The 17,500-nt window shown below is 47.3% G+C and overlaps 2 protein-coding genes across 2 annotated transcripts in view; one reads left to right on the top strand and one right to left on the bottom strand.

The window, feature by feature from the left end:
* Window positions 1-11,488, top strand: part of LOC139666347 (adhesion G protein-coupled receptor L1-like) — a 16,448-nt gene extending 4,960 nt beyond the window's left edge. The window contains exons 5-25 of the mRNA XM_071545532.1: window positions 1-133; window positions 445-709; window positions 832-1,171; window positions 1,291-1,584; window positions 2,295-2,398; window positions 2,544-2,729; window positions 2,846-2,884; window positions 3,122-3,302; window positions 3,437-3,559; window positions 3,840-4,069; window positions 4,178-4,351; window positions 5,982-6,194; window positions 6,483-6,703; window positions 7,029-7,095; window positions 7,261-7,349; window positions 7,607-7,775; window positions 8,225-8,374; window positions 8,470-8,566; window positions 8,702-8,812; window positions 9,110-9,130; window positions 9,492-11,488. The exon at window positions 1-133 is cut by the window's left edge and continues 75 nt beyond it. Coding sequence (XP_071401633.1) covers window positions 1-133; window positions 445-709; window positions 832-1,171; window positions 1,291-1,584; window positions 2,295-2,398; window positions 2,544-2,729; window positions 2,846-2,884; window positions 3,122-3,302; window positions 3,437-3,559; window positions 3,840-4,069; window positions 4,178-4,351; window positions 5,982-6,194; window positions 6,483-6,703; window positions 7,029-7,095; window positions 7,261-7,349; window positions 7,607-7,775; window positions 8,225-8,374; window positions 8,470-8,566; window positions 8,702-8,812; window positions 9,110-9,130; window positions 9,492-11,488 — 5,204 coding nt within the window. The remainder of the gene's footprint in view (window positions 134-444; window positions 710-831; window positions 1,172-1,290; window positions 1,585-2,294; window positions 2,399-2,543; window positions 2,730-2,845; window positions 2,885-3,121; window positions 3,303-3,436; window positions 3,560-3,839; window positions 4,070-4,177; window positions 4,352-5,981; window positions 6,195-6,482; window positions 6,704-7,028; window positions 7,096-7,260; window positions 7,350-7,606; window positions 7,776-8,224; window positions 8,375-8,469; window positions 8,567-8,701; window positions 8,813-9,109; window positions 9,131-9,491) is intronic.
* Window positions 11,489-12,938: 1,450 nt separating this feature from the next.
* LOC139666345 (phospholipid phosphatase 3-like) lies at window positions 12,939-16,445 on the bottom strand. The gene is made up of 5 exons (XM_071545531.1): window positions 16,293-16,445; window positions 15,831-16,117; window positions 15,651-15,708; window positions 14,067-14,243; window positions 12,939-13,941 (listed from the first exon to the last, which is right to left on the bottom strand). Exons 1-5 carry the CDS (start codon window positions 16,389-16,391, stop codon window positions 13,843-13,845), a joined length of 720 nt encoding a protein of 239 aa, XP_071401632.1. The 5' UTR covers window positions 16,392-16,445; the 3' UTR covers window positions 12,939-13,842.
* Between the last annotated feature and the right edge of the window lie 1,055 nt (window positions 16,446-17,500).

Raw genomic sequence — 17,500 nt, 5'->3', positions numbered from 1 at the left:
CATGGTGTAAGGACCCGCTGCAGGCCGGTGATAGGCTGTATGTCATGCCATGGACGCCCTATAGGACAGAGGTGCTGTATGAGTATGCCACCTGGGACGACTACCGCCAGAACAGAGTCACCACCACCTACAAGTGAGTGACGTGTGCATGTGAGTGTGTGTGTGTGTGTGTGTGTGTGTGTGTGTGTGTGTGGGTGGGTGTGTATCAGAGCTAGTGTCAATTGACTTTCAGTTCAATTCATCCAAAATGGAAATAGAAACAACAATTAACTTGCCAATGAGAGGCCAGAAAATCTCTATTATTTCTTTCCTGGATATGGAGAATGTTTGCATGCCAGAAGTTTGCCAAAAATCATCCTCCTAAATTTAAAATGAATTGAACCCAAGCCTGGGGCACAGAGTCTACATATTTCATCACTCACTCTTGTTCTTTTGTGGCCTTAGGTTGCCCAGCCGTGTGGACGGTACAGGCTTTGTGGTGTATGATGGCGCCGTATTTTACAACAAGGAGCGAACGCGCAACCTGGTCAAGTATGACCTGCGGACACGCATCAAGAGCGGTGAAGCGGTGGTGGTCAACGCAAACTACCATGACACCTCGCCCTACCGCTGGGGAGGGAAGTCAGACATCGATCTGGCGGTGGACGAGAACGGCCTCTGGGTCATCTACTCTACCGAGGCCAACAACGGACGCATCGTGGTCAGCCAGGTAGGAGAGGTGGAAAGAGGGGAAAGATGGATGGCTGGAAGTTGGGAGGGAAGGAGTGCAGGAGGAAGGGCGTTCTGCTGATCGAGTCCTCTCTTCCTCCATGTGTCTGCCCTGTTCTCCAGGTGAACCCGTACACCCTGCGCTTCGAGGGTACGTGGGCCACGGGCTTCGACAAACGCGGGGCCAGCAACGCCTTCATGGCGTGCGGCGTGCTCTACGCCGTGCGCTCCGTCTTCCAGGATGACGAGGGGCAGACGGAGGGCCGGGTCAGCGGCGACATGGTGGTGTACGCCTACGACACCAGCCGCGGCCAGGAGCTGCCGGTTCAGATTCCCTTCCCCAACCCGTACCAGTACATCTCCTCCATAGACTACAACCCCAGAGACAACCAGCTGTATGTGTGGAATAACTACTACGTGCTGAGATACCCCCTGCAGTTCACACCTCCACCACCCACCAAAGGTCTGTTGAGCATTTTTGTATTGCCATATATTGAATTTTGATATATCATCCAATCCGTAGTGTTTAGAAGTATATTCGTGATGATGCTAGAGAATCAATAGTGATTGCGTCCCACCCAGGTCCCCTCTCCTCTCTGATGACCACGGTACGCTCCTACACGGCCACCGTAGCCCTGGCCCCTGTGCGGCCCTCAGCGTCTCACCCTATAGGCGTCATCAACCGAGGGCCCTTCGACCAGCGTCCGATCACAGCTATGGTCCCTTTGACCCCACGCCCCCCTCTGCGTGTCCCCTTGGCTCCTGGGGGTCCCGGCCAGGTGGGGGGGTGCGAGGGCCGGGTGGCGCGAGGGGTGCAATGGCCCCCCACCCTGAAGGGAGAGACGGTGGAGAGGCCCTGCCCTAAAGGGTCGCTGGGTAAGTGTGTGTGTGTGTGTGTGTGTGTAGTGGGTAGGTAATAGTGTGGGCATGTGATTTTACTGTTTTAAATTTGTACAGTAAATTGGATCATGTTTTCACTTGCATATGCTTTTTTGTTTTTCTGTTCTCTGCCCTTCTGCATGTGTGTGTGTGTGTATGTGTGTATGTGTGTGTGTGTATGTGGTATTTGCATGTGTGTGTCTGGATCTCGTTTCCCTTTGAAATATAGTCGGATGTCCTCTCTTTGAACTTGCCTCCAGATGAGACAGAGAGAAAGTGAGAGAGAGAGAAAGAGAGAGAGAGGCTGTGTTATATAGGGAGGTGGGATTGTTTATCACCTTTTCCTTTCCCTGTGCATTTCTCTGCCTCTGAGGAAAACCTGTTATGCAGATTATGCAGATGAGGCTGTGGTGCATTTTGCCCCGGCCCAATCACGTTGCATGGCTCGGACACGGGCTTAGCTCTGAGGTGTTGATTACATCGGGGGAGTAATCTTATCTTAAATCATGTTTATAACTGAAAAAGGGGTGTCTTATACTTAAAGATGCATGAGAAAAGAAGCGCAGGGAGAGACAGAGGTGACAAACCACCTCAGGTAAAACAGTACTCTCTCTATCCTCCACACACACACACACAGACACACACACACACAAACACCTCTCTTTTTCACTATTTCTGTCTACCTGTCTCTGCGTCTGTCTCTCCAGGTATAGCCTCCTATCAGTGCATGTTGTCTCCAGTGGGATGGAGCTCCAGAGGGCCTGACCTTTCCAACTGCACCTCTCCCTGGGTCAGCCAGATCGCGCAGAAGGTTAGTCACACACACACACACACACACACTCATACACACACACATAAATACACACGCTGTGCAAATGCCCCAAAGCCAGTCAGCAAGCAGTTCTCTCTTAAATGTCAAAATGTTTGACATTATAAACACCCCCACCCCCCTCCAGATTAAGAGCGGGGAGAATGCAGCCAACATCGCTGGGGAGTTGGTCAACCTGACCCGGGGGCGGGTCTACGCCGGTGATGTCAGCATGTCAGTCAAGCTAATTGAGCAGCTATTGGACATTCTGGACTCCCAGCTCCAGGCCTTGAGACCGGCCAATAAAGAATCGGCAGCACGCAATTACAACAAGGTATATTGTTCCCGCTGTCGATATGGATCTGTACTTGACCTTTCCTGGAAATGAAAGCGGAAATGTCAGTGATGATGATTCTAACAACAGACGTCTGATGTTTTTCTCCCTTTCAGCTGCAGAAGAGGGAACGCACATGTAGAGCTTATGTTCAGGTAAACTATGAGACTCTGGTAGAGTGGCTGTTATAGAGAAAGAGAGATAGATAGATAGACAGACAGACAGACAGACAGCCTTGTTTTATTATTCTTTTTATTAGTAGCAGTAGTAATAGCAGTTGGAGAGTAGGAGAAGGAGGACTATTAGTAAGAAAAGCAAAAAATATTTACCTCTTTCTCTCCCTTTCTCTCTCTCTCTCTGTCTCTTTCGCTTTCTCTCTCTCTCACTCTCAGGCGGTCGTTCAAACAGTTGATAACCTGTTGGGTCTTGAGGCTCTGGTTTCCTGGGCTGATATGAGCAATGCTGACCAGTCGCGCTCTGCATCACTGCTACTAGATGCAATAGAGAAAGGAGCATTTCTATTGGCTAACAATCTTTATGAAGGCCGTTTCAGTGACAGGGCAGCTAATGTTGGTACGTGGCTTTTGTGCCTGTTTCTTAGCTGTGTAACTCAATGTTTTGTGGAATTTAGCAACTCATCTGTGCGTGTGCATGTGTGTCTCTGTGTTTGTGTGTGTCTCTGTGTGTGTGTGTCCGTTCATACACAGATCTGGAGGTGTATGTATTGAATACAGAAGCAGACATACAGGACCTGACGTTCCCTCACTCCTACGACAGCGACAGTATTCTACAAATTTCAGCGCTGGCCCTGCAACAGTATAGCAACAACGGTCTGTGGCACACACCATACTGCACCGCCACCTCTTTGTATCTCAATATTCTGTATGGTCTGTTATCTTAAACCATGGGTTGGACCAAAAATGGGTTATGGGAGTACTCCTGGTGTGTCTCCACACCACAGAAATCAGAACAATCTTTAAATGAGTCTCAGTATAACACACTAAATTTCTCATTTGGGATGAAAAAAAAGTATAGAAATAATGAAAGAAATGTATACTTTTTACCCCTCTCTTTACCATGTCATTCTCCCCTCTGTTGTTTCGTCTCCAGGCCAGGTGAAGTTGGTCCTGTCTCTCTATAAGAACCTGGGCTCCTTCCTGACCACCCAGAACTCGACTCTGCGGCTGGGGCTGGGGCTGGGGCTGGGGTTGGGCCAGGGGTCAGAGGTCAGGGGGAGGAGCCTGGTGGTCAACTCCCATGTCATCTCTGCCTCCGTCCATAGAGGTTCCAACAGAGTCTACCTCTCCGAACCTGTGATCTTCACTCTCAGACACCTGCAGGTGTGTTGAAACTACAATGATTTCACTTCAGAATTGAATTAGAATGCAAATTCCTAACTAAGGCGTTTCCGTGTGTGTGTGTGTGTGTGTGTGTGTGTGTCTCCACAGCTGGAGAACCACTTTGGCCCCAACTGTTCTTTCTGGAATGGATCAGGGGCTTCTGGGAGTGGCAGGTGGTCTACACAGGGCTGTCGCCTGTTACACACCAACAACACACACACTACCTGCGCCTGCAACCATCTGTCCAGCTATGCTGTCCTCATGACATACCAGCAACCTGCTGTAAGTAACACACACAACAATTCACTAATCAGTTTCATGGAAGACAAAATGGCGATTTAAAGCTAAAGCCCATGATTTTTGCTCAGTTTCTGTTCATGTGCACCCTCTTGCGGCTGTGCAAGAGGAATTACAACATAAAATATGTTATTAGCAAAAGCTAACCTTGCTGGCTAGCTAGCATACTGATGCTAACTAGCATGGTAATGCTAATCAAAACTTCACTTATTAGTGTAGCAAGACTGTAGCTAGCTCTTGATCAATGGAAAACCTTTTGGAGTAGTGCTCTCGGTTGCCATTTGTCATTGGAGTGTTTAATCCTGTGAAGTTCACACACAGTTTGATTATTAAGGAAAGAGACAGCTGCATTCACTACCTGAAAAATTCAGGTATTGACTACTGATATTGATTGCGGATGCGGTTAGTCTGCATAGTATGTGCCAGAATTCACGCTGTACAACTAATTATTAAGCAACGGTCCTTAGATTACATAATGGTCCCTTCCACCCTCTTTGTTCATTTGAAAAAATTCCGAGACAAAATTGTTATTAAGTAGCTACCTAAAGAAACCAGAGGGTGTTTGACATTATTTCTGTGCTGATGGTGCAAAACAATGCAATTAAGTCTCTGAAAACCACTTAAAAGTATCAAGTTGGAGAAAAAGAATACGATGAGAATATGATGCCACTGTCGGTTTATTAAGATCTTATGGATAAATTGACGCCTCTGGTTACTGGTGTTACTGGTGCCAAGTAAACTGAAAACACAGGTGATGATAGCCGCTGCCTTATTGGTCTGAAGTAAACATTATTGTGACAGGTTACAGACATTATTTACAGCTATCGCAAGATCAGAGGTGTGACTCCCATTGCCCGTATATAGTCTAGTAATTTTACTCCGCTCTGCTCCAATGTGTACCATACATATATGCATTCACTCTCATTCATAAATTTGGTTGTCACTACCAAATTCTGGCAGTGTGTACGTAGCCCATTTGATAAATGCTTAGCCAACATTGAACCGGTGCCAGGAACGGTCATGCACTGGTTTCTTTTCCGTGTGCCGTTTCTTAATTGTAGGTGGAGGATCAGTAGAGTAGATGTAGAGTCTGACATCATTACTGCTGACGTAATCTTTGTAGATGGTCAGTTTCCAACTTCAATTTATCTGTCTCCAATCCAAATCCAACCTCTGTCACCATAGGCACCCTGCCACCATCCTTATATGCTCACCTGGAGGCTTTGCTGTTGCACTTTGCCCCACCACCTTCTCAACTTAATGTGTAAGCACAGGTTGGGGCGATGCATCAATTGCAGATTGTAGCTTTAAGAGAGAGACGGATGAAGGCCTGAGGGTGTTTTGTCTGCCGTGAAATTCAATTAAGTGTTGGAAGATGTTCTCTTTGTTAAGTGCGATTTAATTCCTTTGAATAGAAGTTATGTGACGCACACACACATACACACACATACAGACATACACATACACATATACAGTATATGCACACACATCACACCACAAGATGCACCCACATATCCCCACAAACCTGCGTCAACACGTGTGCCTACATCCATACATGTACTCTTCATGTTCATAACTCACTGTTTAATTATTTCTTTTCTCCTCTCCTTGCCAGTCGGGGGTGGGTGTGGAAGAGCTGCTGGTCTATGTGGTCTCCTGGGTGGGCATCTCAGTAGCCCTGGTGTGTTTGGCCACCTGCCTTACCACCCTGTGCTGCCAGGGGGCACCATGGCACACAGACCACAGCAGTATCCACTGCAATCTGTGGGCCAACCTCCTCATCACTGAGCTGCTTTTCCTTGTTGGTGCCAACAAGACCCAATTCACAGTGAGTGTTGTGATACTGGACTAATCCAGAGTAGAAGAGCAGTTGAGTAGAGTGGAGTAGTAGGATAGGCTGATGCTGTATGTTACCTAGTGTATTATTGTGGTATTTTTAAAACATTTGCACCCCAATGTAAGGTCATATTCTTTGTGCTCTTTGTGTTTTTTGCTAAATAGTTTGTACAAATGTTGACATGACTGTTATGGGTTGTTCCTTTGTTGCTACTTTTGCATCATGTTCTGTCTCACTATCTCCGTGTTTTGCACTCTCCCTCGCTATCCACATTTCCAGGTAGCGTGCTCCATCATTGCTGGCCTGCTGCACTTCTCCCTGCTGTCAGTGTTTTGCTGGTTGTGTCTGGAGGGGGTGGAACTGTACCTGCTGCAGCGGGAGGTATTTGAGGGACGGAACTCCAGGAGGAAGTATTTCTACCTGTGTGGCTACTCTATTCCTGGGCTGGTGGTGGCCGTGTCCGCGGCCATAGACTTCAGGGGCTATGGCTCAAACACTGCGTAGGTGGAGCTATGTGTGTCTGTGTGTGTCTGTGTGTGTGTGTGTGTGTGTGTGTGTGTGTGTGTGTGTGTGTGTGTGTGTGCGTGCGTGCGTGCGTGTGTGTGTGTGTGCGCACAGAGCGTGCGTGCATGCAGGTATACCTGCTTGTGTGTTTGTATATTTGTAGATGAGTACAGTTACTGGCCTATGTATATTCTTGTGTCAGCTACCAGACTGACTTTGTTATTTTAGATGTCTCAATTTTCCTGTGATTTGTGTGTATGCGAATGTGTGTGCGCACATGTGTGTGTGTGTGTGTGTGTGTGTGTGTGTGTGTGTATGTAGATGCTGGCTACGGACAGACAATTACTTCATCTGGAGTTTCCTAGGACCTGTAGCTGTCATAATAACGGTGAGACTTTATACTCACATACAGTAATTCCAAAAAAACATTACAATCCTTTAATATATTTTATATTACAATCAGTTCCACCTATAATAGCATTGTGTTGAGTGATTATTATTAAGTATATGTTATACAATACAATATCTGATGTTTGAATTTATTTGACCTCAGCTGAACCTGGTTGTCTTGGTGATGACCCTCCATAAGATGCACAGCTCCGCTGCCCTGAAGCCAGACTCCAGTCGCCACGACAACCTTAGGTCAGTATCGCAGACCCATGCTGATCTGTTTTGGGAAATCATGGGTAGATCTAGGAATAAAGAGGTTAATTTTGATTCAGTAGCTTTGACTTTTCAGTTAAATCGAGTCGTAGAGAAACAAAAAAAAGGTAAAATGGAATGCATGGATAATGCGGCCCTGAAGCTCTCAGAACAAACTGTATTTCTGTCTCCCCTTCCCTTCTGCCTCACTCCTCTTTTTAATCCCATCTACTGTCTTCCTCCTGCGGTCTCACCAGGGCGTGGGCAGTGGGCTCCCTCACCCTCCTCTTCCTGCAGAGTGTGACCTGGTCCTCCGGCCTGGTCTTCCTCTCTGCCCCGTCTCTACTCCTGGCTTACCTCTTCTCCTCCCTCAACACAGCCCAGGGCCTGCTCATCACTATACTGCACTGCACCCTCGCCAGGAAGGTGGGTCTGTGTGTGTGTGTGTGTGTGTCACTGTGTGTGTGTGTGTGTGTTGTTTCTTAAGTGTCTGTCTTTATACTTAAGTATCTTGGCTATATGTAGAGGAAAAAGGTTCTTGAGTCAGAGGTTCGTCTTAGTTGAATATATTTATTAAAGAGGAGTCTTCGAAGAGGAAGAGATGTACGCAACAGGATGCCCCATACACTTCTTCAAAGGAGAATAGAATTGACCAGTCTTTTATGCACCGTATCTTCCAAGGATGTACAGGGTGTGCTGACATTAGAACAGATAAGTTAGGGCTTCCACAGACATCTCGGGGACATCCAGGAGCCACTCTGATAACAAGACCTCAGTCACAGAAAGTTATGGCACAAGGGTTACAGTTCATACATGTATGTTAAATTTTCTTCCACACTATACAAATGTGTTATGTATGTAAATGTTGTGTGTAGGGCCAGAAGGACTATGGCCGATGCCTGCGTCTCTCCCAGTGCTGCGGCTCCTCCTCCTCCAGCTCTCCTGACTCAGTGAAGGGCGCCGCCCTGCGCTCCAACAGCCGCTACAGCAGCAGCCAGGGTCGCAGGGCCACTGCTAACAGACAGGTACAGTACAATATGTCTCTCTCTCTCTCGCTCTTTCTCCCGCTCTCTCTCTCTCCAAGTGCATTTTGATCCTGTGTGTAATTTATCTGTTCCAGAGTCGTATTAGGAGGATGTGGAATGACACTGTTCGCAGACAGACCGAATCGTCCTTCATCGCTGCAGATGTTAACAATACTCCTACACTTAACCGAGGTAAAGATCACAATCCATTTTTTATTCTACTTCTCTTTTTTCTCACATTCTTAATGCTATCATTTAATCTTTCAAGAATTTGACATTTATTTGTTATGGTTGTTGTTTGTATTTTATCTCCCTCTCCCTCTCCAGCTGCTTTGGGGAACCATTTCCTGACTAATCCAGTGTTGCAGACCCATCCTGGAGCCTCTCCTTACGACACTCTGCTGGCCCAGGGATATAATCAACCCTTCACCTCTACTGGTACACTTCACTACAGCTCTCTCTGCCACTCGCACTCTATACTTTTGTGTCTATTTTTCTCTACCCTGTCCTCTGTGTGTTTGTATCTGTGACTGTCCTCTTACCTACGACCAAACAAATGTGTGTGCAGTTTGCTGTTTTTCTGTTTGTGTAACACAAAATTTTCAGTCACAGTGCGCGTTTTATGCCAGTGTAGTGTAACATTTTGAGTTTTGGACCTTGAAATGTTTGTGTGTCTTTTTGACTGTTTTTTGCCCCTTTCCCTTTCTGTCTCTCTGTCTTAACGTGGACCAATAGGAACCTTCAGAAACAAGCAGAGTATGAGCTCTCCTTTATTGTGCTCACTCTCAGATCATTGAGCGCCACTTCCTTGTGTACTGTGGTTCAATTCATAGAGCATATCTGTGCATTAAATGTGCACACAGTAACTATGCATAGATCATGAAGACATACATATAACGTACATCTCTTCCATGTGACTATATAACATTTCATCAAAGAATGTTGTTATTACCCAAATCTTCTTGGTATTGCCAGGGGCCCTCAGTGTGCCCATGAACTCCTAAATCTCTGCCCATTCATTCATAAGTTCACTCATGTAAATCTTTTTCAAGTGATTTGCACTTTTTATGGTATACCTGTCCTCCTGTGACTGACATCTACCTGTTCCTTCTAACAGAGGGCGTTGTGTCCCAGAGCCAGGAGTCCTGTGGGTTAGACAGTGTGTGTCTCAACGGGGGCTACACCCCCAACACCTTCACCCTGCACGGTCTGGGAGCCGGACCTGGGTCCCGAGCCGGGGTGGTGGGCAGCACCGACCTTCTGAGAGAGGGGGGAGTCGGGATGGGAGGGGATGACGTCTCCCCGGCCCTTCTCACCCCCCACGGAGCTACAGATCTGGGCAGCGCCACTGGAATGCGCAGGAACCTGTCTGACGCGGCGGCACTGGAGAAGATGATCATCTCGGAGCTGGTGCAGAGCAACCTGAGGCCCCAGGTTCCCATGCCCGTTCCCCCCGAGCGCTACGGCAGCCTGGCGAGGCCTCACCACCACGACAGGCCAGCTCTCACTCACACTGCCACACTGACTCGACACTCGCAGCATCCCCAGGAGGGCTGGGCTGCCACCATGCAGACACACACACGGCACAACACGCAAGAGGGTTGGACACACACGAGGCACCAGACACAAGACCCTGAAACACATGCCACAGCACGCGGACAAGATCACGCTACGACGCCGCGCTTACAGGACGGCTGGTCACACACGCGCGTTCCTGGAGACGCCGAGTCTCGTGAGCAGCTTAAGGACGGGGAAAGGTCACAGTTGCAGGGCACTCTGGGTCGCCGCGGACTCCAGGACAGGCAACAAGCGCGTCCCCCTGACGTTCAGGCCCGACCCTACTCCACGCTCAGCCGCACCCCTGGCACACTGTCCCGCCACCGCAGTGCAGTGGAGTCGAGTGGAGGGACAGAGAGAGACAGAGAGAGAGACAGGGAGAGGGAACGTTACCGGGACAGGCCCCTGCCCCCTCCTCCTCCCCCTCCCCCCCAGGAGTCTGAGCCCCTCTACAAGGCTCTGGAAGAACCGCTGCTGATGAAACAGAGGGAGGCAAACATAGAAGGATGGAGAGGAGGCCAGGACAGAGAGAAGGAAGAGACATTTCTCTTGAAAAGGGATGGAATTATGGAGGAATGGAGGGGAGGAGCCGAGCGAGAGAGGGATGAGTCGTTTCTCTCTCAGAAGAGAGATGGAGAGATGGAAGAATGGAGAGGTGGGATGGAGAGAGGGAGGGAGGAGCCCCTTCTTTTGGAGAAGAGAGATGGAAGGATGGAGGTATGGCGGGGAGGGGCGGAGGCAGAGCAGGAGGAGACGTTTATAACTCAGAAGAAAGATTTTGGGATTGATGGATGGAGAGGTGGGATGGAGAGAGAGAAAGAAGAATCCTTGTTTTTAAAGGACAGGGAAGGATGGAGAGCGGGGATTGAACGAGAGAATGAGAATGTGAAACAGAAGGACAGGGCACTGGATGTATGGAGAGGGGGAATAGATATAGACAGGGAGGAATCCTTCCTCTTTGAGAGCAAAGATGGCGGGCTAGACGGATGGAAAAGAGGGAAAGAGAGAGGGTCTCTTCGCTACCATGGTGACCCAGACGATTCCGACAGCTTTGCTCTGCCTTTGACCCCTGATCTTGACCTCGACCCTGACTCCTCACCTATCTACGCCAGAGATTCCAACCCCTCCCCGCTCTACCCCGGAGATCGCCGCTCGCCGCCGCTCAGTATCTTCCCACGAAGCTCTCCCCCAACCAATATCTTCGCTCCACGAGACACTAACTCGCCTCCCAACAATCTCTACTCCCGCCACTCTCCCCAGGTGTACAGCCGAAGCAGTTCTCCTCCTCGCTTCTACACCCGGACCTCCCCCCCGACCCTCTCTTACCCTGACAGCAGCCCCGAAGGTCACGAAGAGGTAAGCCCCACTGGCCAGCCCCAGCGGCCCGCCCTGGAACTGCCCTACAGCCTGGGCCGGCCCCCTCTGGGCCCGCGGCCCAATCACTTGCAGACCTTCTACCAGCCCCCGCCGCTGGCAGCCAATGGGGAGGCGGTGTACACAGCAGAGCCAACGTCTGAGGGAGACGATGGACAGATGCAGCGGGTGACGAGCCTGTGACTAGGGCGGTGGTGATCGGGGCATAGAAACCAGGGAGGAGGAGGAAGATGGTGATAATGATAAATAATGATGAGGAAGCTGATGAAAATAATGATGACGATGATGATGTTTAACACAGTGATGAAGAGGATAAGGATAATAATGACGATGATGATGGTAATGATGATAATAGTGACGATGTTAATGATGGCTCCTTCCTGCTTCTATCTCCCGATCACCACGAGACTTCCCCCTTTTCATGTTTTGTTACTTTTCTAAGACTGTGATCCATTTATAACTCTCCTCTCTCTCTGTCTGGTCCTCTCCCTCTCCCCTCTTTCCTAAACCCTACTGTGTCTTCCCGTCTCATCGGTGCTTTATCCTTATTGGCCCATTGTCTAAGTTTCTATTGGTTCATCGGCTGGGTGTTGCCCTTCCCTGTAGCAAGCAAACAGTGTGTCAAAGAAGCACTTGTGTGTTGCCAAAAAATCCTTTCAAAGAACATTTGCATGACTTTATAGTGGCTTTACAAGGATACATACTGTAGGAGGAAAGTGCTGAAGTGTGTGCGTGTGTGCGTGCGTGTGGATGGGTGAGCATGCGTGTGTGTGTATGCGTGTGTGTGTGTAAGTGTGTGTGTGCGCGCACGTGTGTGTATATACATCATTCTTGTATAAATAACGTATCACAGTGGAGCATTTTATCAATATCAATGGGGGGCCCCTTACACACACACCCCTCCTGCTGATTTTGAACTCTTGACCAATCCCATTCACATCAAGACCAAAACCTCTGCCCCCTGCCACTGACTGTTGGTGATGGAACACGTTGCCTTGGCGTTTGCCATAGCAACAGAACTCTTGACTCCAGAACCGATCATATAAACCTCAGAACTTTTCTGCGATCCTGAGATCCTTGTACATATTGACCCTGAAGTGTTCTGATTGTCTTGTATTGCTATTGAAGTTCAAGTAAACATGTGAAACTAATGTGTCTGTCTTTCTGTTTGTATCACTGTACAGAGACATGGAGGGATTTAGAAAAAGGAGGAATATATCCAGTGGAACAGAGGGGTGGGGGGGGTAAGACTGAGATACTGATGAGGCATATGATGAAGAGAGGAAGGAAAGGCACTGAATAAGACAGCAGCCAGAATAATAAATACTGTGGCATGCCGAGACAGAGGAACAGAGGATCTAATTTCAGATGAAAGGAAGACATGAAGAGCTTCATTCAGTGAAATATTCCCTTAAGCGATGATAACTGGCATAAAAATTATAGCTGGCATAAAACAAAAACTATTACTATAATTGAAATTGTTAGCTACATTTAGCTATTTACTTAAAAAACAGTTCCATTTTAGAGGGTATAGTCATCTGTTGTTTTGTTTTTTTACATTTTATACCCACAATATACACCAGCAGTTAGCATTTTGGAATGACCGAGTAATTGAATTTAAAAGAGGCAGCTGTTAAAAAAAAATCACCATCATCTTTAATGGTCTGTGTGCTCTTGGACTGGAAGGTTATGCTAGCAACATACATGGTATTGTACAAACATCTGAGCAAACAGTAGCAAATACTCTTCAAACATGGATTATTTGTATGGTCTACACAGTTGCTAATTCTGCCGTCGGTAAACTATATGAGGTTCTGCACCAGGGTGCACACACACATGGAGGGACACTCGGAAACATTCAGACATACCTATATAATTGGTATCTAATGTTATACCACATTAAGAGAATGAGTTGCTTTATCGCTATTGTTGCTTTCCTTCAGCACCGTTACATTCACTGAGTTTATGTACAAACATCAAAACCGGCTACAAGATATTTATGTATATTACATTTTTTGTATAAAATATATTACATTCTAAGTACCAAATCATTACAATACGGTAATATATAATACTAATATGTAAATCAAAAAGTGCTTTTACTGTATAATACGAGTTGTACAAAATCTGTATGTATTTACAGTTGACTTCTAGAAATGCTAGTGGTCGATCTGTGTTTAGGCTACAATCATCTCATCTCAGGACGAGTAATGCCTCCAGCCAAGCAGAGTGCACAGTTTCCTCTCTCCCATCACATATGTATTCTCTATTGAGCCACATGTCTGAATCATTCAAAATAGCTCTACTCTCCCCCTTTCTCTTGAAGATCACTGAAAGAGGTCTGTCTCTCTCTCTTTCTCTCCCTCTCTGTCTCCCTCCCTCTCTCTCTTTCTCTCTGTCTGTCTGTCTGTCTGAAAACTGAGGTATGTGATTTGACTTCACAGGAAATGGTCTGACATCTGACATTCAAATCTCTGTCTATGCAAACCAGACTACAGACAGGTGGTAGGATCACATACACATGGAGTTGGTGAGGTCTAGCAGATGGTATGGTGGGGTGACAGGGGGCTGTCCAGGGCCTGGCTGGGAGAGAGAGCCGCACTGGAGCTTTTAAACATGGACGAGATGTGGAAGGCCTGGGAAACACACAGGTGAACAACAAACTGGTCAGACCAACGCATGCCCACCCATAGACTTTAACAAACTTTGACATGTGCACACACACTGACACACAAAAAACAAGCAAGAACGGTATACTGACCACCCAGTATGCAGTGAGGGCTCCCTGTATGTAGCCAGTTAGTACATCGGACGGGTGATGTCTGTAGTCTGAAATGCGGGTCAGACCTGTGTACACCGCCAGCAGAACCAGGAAGAACTGCAGCGCAGGCCTCAGCAGCCGAGCCCCGCGCCACGTCAGCCGCGCCTGCAGGTAAAACTACATGACAGAAACAAACACATGGTACATTATTTAGTAGATAAAACAAAAGAAACATTGTCACTTACATAACTCTGTTTGCAATTGACCTTATTCACACCGCAGCCATTTTGAACACTTTGGGTGGGAAACTGTAGGCTACTATGAAGATATGAAGCTAGTGTTACTTCAGCACATGAGGACTTCAGACAGACCTAACAGCTAACAAATTAGCTAGCAGACTCAGGAACAACAATAACAATTTCAATGGAATTTGGAAGGGAAGTTCGTAAGCTAGCTTAGTTAGTAAGCTACTAGCTGCCTCTGGTAGCTAATGGGCCACATATTTTAAAACCTGGACCTGTATCCCTTTGGATTCTTGAGCTCCAATTGTTTCTAATACGTTTTTCATTGGAGAATCGGTAAAATGATAAATGTTTGAATGATGTACATCTTGGTACACAACTGTAGGCTATGTGCTCTTCCAGGTAGAGTTTCCTACCCAGAGTGTTCATATGGCTGCTGTGTGCATTTTATATAACTAAGGCTTATCTAATACACTGCTTTGGAAGAATCTCAACTGTGTCTCCCAAGATGTCAAGTTATGATGAAAATGAAGATGAACAATCCTGTTTCGTGCCTGTGGGTGAATTGTTCCCCACTGTCTCTGACTCCATTTTTCATCTTCTTCCTTTACTCACCCTAACTGTAATAGAGCCCTTTAGTAGCATAAAGAGGGCTAACAGTTAGGGAAAGCAATCATGAACACAGAGAGCCAAGATCTCTTTGTTACTCGCATACACATGCATGCAAGCATGCGGGCGCACACACACATACACACACACACACACACACACACACACACACACAATAGCAGAGAGCAGTGAGGCAGTGAGAGGAGGTCACACTCCTCCCAGAGCAGAACAAAGCTGTCTCTGTTCGGCCCATTTCTCCTTTCAGTCCTTCTCTTTCTCCCTCTCCTCTTTCATTCTCTCGCTTTCTGCTGCATACTGGACTGATGATGGGTCCCTGTTTTCCTCCCTTGTTGCATATTTGAAAAGACGCGTAATTGGAATTGGGAGAGACAGTATATTGTGTTAGTATATTGTAGGGATGGGCATTTCAAGCAAAAATACTATTTGATATTCAAAAAAATACTATTCGATATTCACTGGGAACTATTCGACCATTCTTCGAAGGGGGGATGAGTGTGCTCTCTCGTTTTAACGTCAAAACGAGAGAAGGACCGGTTCGGGGCTAATCAAGCCATAGCTATTTACTACTAGCAAGCTATGAAAATATACTTTTTAAGACAAGACGATAGTTGCATAAACTATTCGATTTTTTATAATTTAATGACTATTCGAAAATTCAAAAATCATGACCCATCCCTAGTATATTGTGATAGTACAGATAGAATATACTTACTGCTAGATAGAGCATGGTGTACATCGCAAAGGAGGCATGGCCAGAGAAGAAGGACTTCCTAAAAAGAATTTAGTATTTAGAATGAGTCAGAACACACAAACTTTACACACACACAGACAACATATACATATACTGTACATATACATATACAGACACAAACACAGACATACACACACACACCTGGCCTCCTCCTCCAGCCGGTGGTCCGGCTGGCGGCACGTCACTGTTGCAACGTAGGTTCCAGGCGTGCAGTTGAGCGACGCGTAGGTGACGCCACACACAGACAGGAAGTGTGGCCGCAGCCGGCCCACACTCAGCTTGGCCATGTTGGTCAACGACTGGCCGACACAGCAGCCGAACAGGAAGCAGCCCAGCTCCTTGTACAGACAGGAGACGTAGAGATTCCTGATAAAGGCCTTGGAGCTGACGTCGCGGAAACGCACCCGGTAACATTCCCCAAGCGCGATCTGAGGATGGAGACAGTGATAAACCTCATATCAGACAATTTTACATTCCATTCATTTACCATCTTTACCATAGGGCCGGTTGACAAGATGAGACATATGGAGCAATGGGAATACAGATGAACTGACTGTAACAACATGATGATGATGAGGATGATGATGAATGTGCTCTACTCACTGTGAGGCCAGTGATGATGATGCCTCCAGCGATGAGTAATTCGTCTGGTATGGCCTCTCTGTGCAGGTAGGGATAGGTGATGCTCGGGTCGCCACACATGAAGCCCCTCCTGTAAGGACTCACTGCCTTCAGCTCACATGCAAAGAATGGGATGGAAGCTGCATGAAGGGGGTGGGGTGGGGGTGGGGGTGGGGGTGGGGTGGGAAGGATGGAAGTGGACAAAGCAAGATATGATTCGATATCACAACAATCCCCAGTGGGAGTATAGATATCTCTTTCTATGATGAGAAAGTAGAGATGGAGCGTGGGAGGAGAGGAGAGGAGTGAAAGAAGAACAGAACTAGAAAGAGAGAGGGAGATAGAGAGAGAGAGTGAGAGAGAGAGAGAGAGAGAGGGGGAGAGAAGGCGGGGGCGAAGAAATATTGGAGAGGAGTATGCAACCCAAAACAAGCTGGTCATGTGATGCTCAATGTTATCCACACATGCAGACATGCCCTCCCCCCACCCCCCTATCCCAATGCACTCTCTCTCTCTCACACACACACACACACACACACACACACGCTTACGCACACACACACACACACACACAGTGTCCCCTCATTCACAAGTGAAAGTAATAGGTCTTTAATTACGACGATAGAAGCCTTAGAGAAGGAAGTAGCCTAAAGAAAGGTAGTTCAGACCAATTAAATAAAACTTACAGGGGAGATGGGGACTAGAGGGAGGGTCAGAGGAGGAGACTAGATGAGAGTATAGTTTTACAGCAAAATTAGGGTGGGAACCCTTACTTTTTCTCTGGAGAACCTAACTAGTTAGACAAGCATCAGGAATGTTAGGGTCACAACACTGCTCCGCTGGGGCCAGAGAAACCCATAGAAACAACAGCAGAAAGCTTCTATTTCCTGGCTGAATACAGCCTGTATCCATTGGGACTGAAAATAGAATAGTAAAGCAGGCAGAGCTCAACAGAGACCCAATTTAAACTGCGCATGTGTGTGTCTGTGTGTGTGTGTGTGTGTGTGTGTGTGCATTTCTGTTGATGAGGAGGAGAGGGAGAGGGGTTGTTTGTGACTTCAGTTCAACTCTTTCCTACAAAACAAAGAGCAACTGTGGCAGCAGGCCAGAGCCAGAGCTCGCCTTGCACTGTCTCTGTTTGTCTCCTATGCCCACTCGCTCCGATTTCTGCTTTCCCTCCCTTCTCTTCC

This window comes from Centroberyx affinis, unplaced genomic scaffold, assembly GCF_046629955.1.
Source record: "Centroberyx affinis isolate AG114_WGS23_722 - 3 ecotype Tasmania unplaced genomic scaffold, CSIRO-AGI_Caff_v1 ptg004946l_1, whole genome shotgun sequence".
Lineage (NCBI taxonomy): Eukaryota > Metazoa > Chordata > Actinopteri > Beryciformes > Berycidae > Centroberyx > Centroberyx affinis.
This window is presented reverse-complemented; position numbering and strand designations above follow the sequence as displayed.